Below are 6,901 nucleotides of genomic sequence, written 5' to 3' on the forward strand. Positions count from 1 at the left end.
CAAGCTTCCCGGAAGTTGCCGCTGTCCATTAGTAACGATCATCTTCCTACGGTAAGGAGGTTTGTGGCTGTGTTTATATTGCACCTTACTATTTGCTACAAAAACAACCTGTGCAGGGATCGTTTATCAAGTGTTCGTATAGTCCGAAAGCGTACAGCCTTCGCTCCTCCCTGCAAAGACATCCCCACGGATTAGCAAATGTTCAATGTGTGGTTTCCCGTGCGAGATGGTCAATCGAAACGAAATAAAGTGCAGCAGAAACCAGGAAAACCAGGAGTGCACAGGACATCGAGCCACTAACCATTTCTTCTTTTCAGTGCTATTTTGCGATTTGCCACGTAAAGTAACACCACGAACAATTAAAGGGGAAAGGTTTTACCTCAAGAAACATAAAATTTAAAATGTTAATGGTTAAGGTATGGGTAGCAGTGGCGCTGCAATGGTGCAGGTGTTTTGAGTAGCCTAATGATTTAAATACGCATCCAGGCAATGAAGTATTTTTACTGGATTTAGAGGATAATGCCAGGCGTACTTTGGCGATGGGTACCGGCGTGCACAAACCCATTGAAACAGCAGGCAGGCTATTTTGCTGTTTTTACCCATCCCAATCCCCTTCTTGTACCAGAATCCTGGGAAATTCATCTTAATCTACTTTTACCCGCATATTCCACCTTAGTAAGCCTTCTACACTCTCACCGCCTTAGTTAAACTTCGCCCATATTAGTTCACCCTAATCCATACCAATTCACCTTCTCGATACCTAATATATCTTAGTCTACAATAATAACCACCTTAATCATTACATCACTCCACCTCTATATAAAGGAATCTAGCTTAATCTATTATTTTTATCTTATTACATCTGAGCCCACGTCAATTTACCTTATTCCTACCTCATCAATCATAACAACCAATCACTAATCAATCCACATTGTAGCCTATCCATGTTATTCCATTAGAAAACCGCCTAGTGCACTTTTATTCGCTTCCATTCCAGCTAATTTTTTAATATTGCTTGATGACTGTCAACCACTAATTATTCAATGGTTAACATTCACGAGCGATAGGTGAGCAACAGCGCCAAAGCACCACCGCAGCGCCACCAGCAGTTACCACCATTAGGGTCGCGTGCCTTTTGATAATGCTCATGTTGACGCCACCGAAGATAACTGTAACTAACTAAACTAAGGCGACTGCATGATGCAATGGCGGCCCATGACAACGCAGACGGCCCTGATGTGAGCCGCATATATAGACGTTAGCGCTAGATTCGTCTCTAGCGTTTATTGTAAGGAGCTGTATGCCTTGGCCAGTTCAAAGAAGCATTTGACCTCCACGATCCGTGTGAAGGAATTTTGATCATGTTCCCCCTCTGACTCGTCGTTCGGCAGGAGGTGGGGGGGGGGGGGGGGGGGCGGTGGCAGAGGCAGTCATCGTCCACCACGACTCCACTGCCTGCTAGGGGATGCCAAACGGCAATCGGATCACATCCGCGAAGCACCAATTGTACAGCGCATGCCAGACAAGACCGAGATTGCGCCAGGCATCTTGCCGAGAACGCGTGCCTCATTTTTTATGTGCGCGTGGCCTGACCTCGTTTTAAACCGTGCGGTGGATACTAATGATAATAGAGCACAGGCGATTATGGTGATGTTATTGATGTCCCTACAACCTATATCAAAAAATCGTAATTCAAACAACAAAAACTAAAAAAGAAAAACTACACCAGCGCCGGACCCCGAATTTGGCACATGGGCTCATGGTCAATACGTAACCGCAACACTATCACTCGAGACATTCCACCCCGCAATAGCCATAGCATCACTGCGCCCTCAAACGGCACTCTAACATAGCGTTTTTTTATTTTTTTTTTCGAGCCTCAAAACTCTTACGGTTTAACAAACCAAGCACCAAGCGCTTAAACTAGGTGATCCTGAATCTAGAGACCAATGATCCCGAATTTGCAGATACCTGTTGTATATAGCAACTGTGACGGAATGCTAATGATGACAGTCTACGCAACACCCGCGGAATCCAGTATAGGAATCGCCGACTTTGCATGTCGGCCCTTTGCATGTCGGAGGCAAAACAAGCACACAAGCAGATATTCTCAGTTACATTGATGACACTCCGATACAATACAAGAACACACCGCTCCCACTTTTGCCTTGGACAAATTTGGGCTCACAAGCTAACGACGAAAATGGTCAATGTGACTTAGATTTGATCTCTGCCACAAAGCAATTGATACTTCTCTAAGGTAACGGAACATTGCACACACCCATGCGAAGGAGTTCTGGTTTTGCAACAACTCTATAAAAGATCTATTTTCGCCGGGAGGGGACGGCCATCTTTACAAACGTGACCTGTCAATGGTCTACACTACTGTGGAGAATATCCGTGAGCAGGGCACGCAGTGGTTGCACGTCTTTGTCCGGGCAAAGCTGGAGGCAGAACTTGTCCCTGAAGATGGACAGAAGTTCGTCGACGTCATGGATGTCCCACTCCTCAACGATGCTCCATTCAGCGCTATGTCTTCGCTTCCTGTAGCGGCCGTTCTCTATGATCATCATTCCATCACTGTCCGAGCGCCCCATCTCAAGAAAACGTCGCATTCTACTGTGGGGATGCGTGGACGCGTACCAGTTGAACGGCGCAATGTCCTCCCATAGTGTGTCGCGAGGTTCTATGCGGTATATCGGCAGAAAATCGCCCCGACGACGCACACGCAGTTCCAGTGTACCTGATTCGCAGCCGTCGGCATCATTTAGAGCTCGCAGTGTGAAGGGATGATCGGCACTCTCAAGCCCTGTTGCCAAAGGAAGAGGGACAAAGATATTCGGTCCTCCGAAGCCGACGTCGACCAAGTACTCCTCACCGAGCATATCCACAATGAGTACGAGGTGCTGCTTAAGCGTGTGCGGGGTGTCCCGAGGCATTCCCCAGCGCACACGAGCCATTCGTAGTCGCAGGCTGTAACCCATGCTCCGCAGAAGGCGAGCAAAAAGAGAGTTGAGTTCGAAGCAGTAGCCTCCGCGGCCACGTTGGACGATCTTGGAGAAGAGGGAGTTGGCGTCCAGGTCGATGCGGCGGCCAAGCAGAACGTCGATGTTCTCAAACGTAACTTTCTTTAGATGTTCATCCACGAGCACGCGTAGCGTATTCAGGTCTGGGGCACCGGGATTCAACACGCCGATGCGAGCTAAATACGCTGCCTTCTGTTCAGCCGTTAACGCATCCATTGGGACGGCTCGAGCAGATGATCTGAAGAGTAGACTGCGGCGTACGTTCAAGTTGGTCGCAGGGCGAACAAACGCGCAAAGTGAATGTGATTTCGGAATATGGCGGCGCACAGGCTGCCAAAAAAGGACTGAAGGCCGCCATGAGCTTGTTTACGCTCCTACAATTCTGAGAACGTTCGTACAACCTTTGTGCTTTATTCACGCGTCGTAGATAAGTACTGAACAAAGCGTGCACTTTTCTCCGTGCTCTACTCGCACAATAGGTGTGACGCAATATAAATGCTCCATCGCTCAGTTGTGAAGAGAAGGATAACGAAGAGAAAGTACGCCTGCAATAAAAGAAAGACGTCCGTGACCCAGTTTGAGTACAGGACGCGGGTGAACGCAAGCGCTGTGTGCAAAGTTGGCCGGCGGGAATTCAGCGAACTTCTGTTTCTTGGGGGGACTTTTCTTTTTCAAGAATTTTACAAGCCACGTGGGATAGCAGGGGCGTTTCAATAGCAGCTGTGCTCTTTCGGTAGCCTATGGTAGTGGGTGACCCACGGTTATTGTTCTAGATACACGCTGACCAAGGAAACGCGCGGCCGCTTCCGTTTCACGGCCTCTACTGCGACTGCGAGTAAGGTGTTTTCAGTATGAATTCAGCGCGTCTGCCCGGCACGTCGCCGTTTACGCGGACTATTTCGTCTTCACAACGACTGCCGATCTTTGTCATCTGCCACTCTCTTTTCGGGCGCAAACGTCACGTGAATTGAAACACTTTCTCCAGAACCTGCAACGAGTGGTCTTCATTACCCTGGCCCTCCGGAGCAAATATAACCGCTGTCGTCGGTATTTATACTGATAAGACGTGGAACCTGTAATATGTGTTTAAAGATTGAGCGCAAAAGAAGGTACCGCTAAAGAAAGCTGCGAGAACAATTCTGGGAAGAAGCGCGAAAAACACAACCACGTAGAAAAGAACACAAAAGACGGCGCGCTGTTCTGTGTACGTTCGTCTTTTTCGCGTTTATTCCCAGGGTGTGCCACCAAATTGCCAAACTTTCAGTCGTGCAGAGAACAATTCGAAATTCATAGCAGAAGCCAGATCTACAGTATGCATACAAACCAAAATGAATAGTAGTGCCGTAGCCTTTTTTCATTTTTCACCGTCAATTTGACCTGATCGACATACCCGCAGAACTTCTTGCGGGTTTCAAAAGCGGACGTTCCAAGTGGGTGGCTCGGCTCTCTAACGTTTCTGTGCGAGATCACAGTACGAAATCTGTCTGCGTGTTTCGGCGCGAGCGACACAATTCACCTCGAAAGGCGGAAGCGGCCGTGAGGTCCTAAATGCAGCCTGTTATCGCTATTCTGATAAGGAGGTCGGCGCTAGCCTTGCACATTTTGCTGGCGTGATCGCAGCATTGTACACCTACGCAAGTCGGCGGTGACTATGAGGGGGGGGTTTGCATCTTATCTCCCGGGCTAGCCACGAATGGAGATAATTTCCGTATGCGCATTCCACCTCCGGGAGAACTTTGGCGTGTTCGTGACCATTTGTCGGCTCGCTTTAGCCATGCTTATGAGTTGCACTTGCACCCCACACCCTAACACTGTAATAGAGGTCGTTTTTCCACAGTCCTATGTACCCAGGCTCTGCCAAAACTTCAATCCTGAGGGCAATATCTTCCCCCCAAGAAAAATGCCGGAAATAATTCCCCCAGCTACAGTTATTTGTAAAACAGAAATTCGTAGCTTTTCTCTCTCAAATTCCGCTCCAGGAAGTGCACCGAAGAGAGAAAAATCTTGGAATTGAAAGTGACGACGCTTGCGTTAGACTTTCGTTGGCTTGAGACAAAAAGATTGCCTTACTGAACTAACAATTATTCTTTCGATGCAAAGGTGTTAAACCTCATTCACCTTAGGTGCTACTGTCCTTGCGCACTGATATGGAGGGTTCCCTAGTGATTGTTATTATGAATATGATGATGGTAGTGGTGGCTGGAGGCTTCACCCTTGTGTCAGGGCATTCGTCGGAAGCGACAGAGCTTTTAAGCCGTTCGTTTCCAAGGAAATTTATTTTATTTGCGCATTTTCCCCTCATTACCTCACTGTACCAGTGGTTTTATTTGTTGTGTACCCTCCTCTGGATTCTTCCTGAATTAACCTCTGACTTTTCTCTGAATAAAACCTGTTCCCAACTTTTCTTTCACCCCCATTCCAAATTTCATTGTGTCTCCTTACGGGCCGAAAAATCACACTCTCTCTCACCTCAAAACCTAGAGCTTCATCCTCTTGCCCTGCTGTATATTATTGCAGTCCATCATATTATGTCCTATATTTCCCTGGTGTCTGCCGAAGCAGACAGAGTTATGGACCTGTTGATTGTATTATCTGGCGTGACTCCGTGTTCTTAGGCCTCCCGCCATACTTAAAGACCTCTTCGCTTCGTGTGGTTCTCTTAACATTCAGTCATGATTTCCAGCTTTTTCATGATGTGTCGGTATCAAGAGGTTTTTTGTATTCATTCGCCTCGCCTAATTGGCGGTAGCTACGTTTATTCGTTTCTCATCTCATCTCCGAGCACGTTTTTTACGTTCCACCTCCTAAACTTTCTCGCGCTTTCCGGTTCTTCGTCACCGTATGTCTATTTGCCTTATATAGAGATACGTAAACGTTCTTATCACCCATTTTTTGTCTAACGTGATTGGGAGAGCGTGCTCAAATTATATTTGACTACGTGACTGCCTTCCTTCCAAGGGCCACCCGCCCATTAATCCCGGCACCGTTCATGGGTTTACAGTGGTTTGCGGAGCCGACACTCTGAATACAGTCTAGTCCACTTATAACAATATCCAAGTGCCAAGGAAATCCCATCGTTATAACTGATAATTGTTATAAGCGGGTTGCGAAACAAAAAGACGGAAAAGAGCTCGAAACATTTTATTCGCATGCCAGCAAGGTCGTACTACTACTAATTTGCGGAAAAGAAGCCACATTCGGTCACCCTTGTTTGCCGCGTGTGAAGCTAGCGCAAATATTTTCCAAGAGCATCTATAGGTGATTCACTTAGATGAGGTAAATGCCCTGGGCGGAAACAAAGTCCCCGAGATACTGTGTCACGCATTGGGCCTCCTACGAAGACACTACCTGAGTAGGCTGCGAAACCGCGTCATTAGAGTCGTCACTGTTGCACTTTTGGGGCACAATATAACCGGATTCAATCGTTATATCCGATATCGTGGCACTGGAGCATTGTAATAAGCGCTTTATTTTACCATAGAAATAATAAAAAAAGTCGACGGTGCCATAGCTGTTCATCGTTATATCCGATATATTGTGATAAACGGTATCGTTATAAGTGGACTCGACTGTAATCCCTCAGCCTTCTCTTGCACGACCCGCTCTGCATCTCGTTCTTGGTTTATGCAAGGCACCAGAATTGAGAAATTCAGGCCAGGCGCAAACACTCCTTTGCACATTTCCCACAATACCCTAAATTTGTGTTAACCGCACAACCCCCCTCCCCCCCCCGTTTAATTACCTCCGCTTTAGGCGTCCATTTATTAAAAGGTGCACCTAACGCGTTTGTGTGTAATTTCTGCCATGGCCGCGAGGAAGGTGGCGGCCCGATTGTAGTGATACGTTAAGTTGCGTTTGGTTGCTAACATTCAGTT

At 47.2% G+C, this 6,901-nt stretch overlaps 1 protein-coding gene across 1 annotated transcript; it reads right to left on the reverse strand.

The window, feature by feature from the left end:
- Positions 1-2,369: 2,369 nt before the first annotated feature.
- On the reverse strand, positions 2,370-3,242 carry LOC144153395 (arylamine N-acetyltransferase-like). Its single transcript, XM_077685044.1, has one exon. It carries the CDS (start codon positions 3,240-3,242, stop codon positions 2,370-2,372), a length of 873 nt encoding a protein of 290 aa, XP_077541170.1.
- Between the last annotated feature and the right edge of the window lie 3,659 nt (positions 3,243-6,901).

The sequence above is a fragment of the Haemaphysalis longicornis genome, unplaced genomic scaffold (assembly GCF_048455015.1).
Source record: "Haemaphysalis longicornis isolate Haplotype H1 unplaced genomic scaffold, Haemaphysalis longicornis Haplotype H1 scaffold_9, whole genome shotgun sequence".
Taxonomy (NCBI): domain Eukaryota; kingdom Metazoa; phylum Arthropoda; class Arachnida; order Ixodida; family Ixodidae; genus Haemaphysalis; species Haemaphysalis longicornis.

Coding starts and splice junctions, on each gene's coding strand:
- LOC144153395 (XM_077685044.1), bottom strand. CDS start 3,242: ATGGATGCGTTAACGGCTGAACAGAAGGCAGCGTATTTAGCTCGCATC.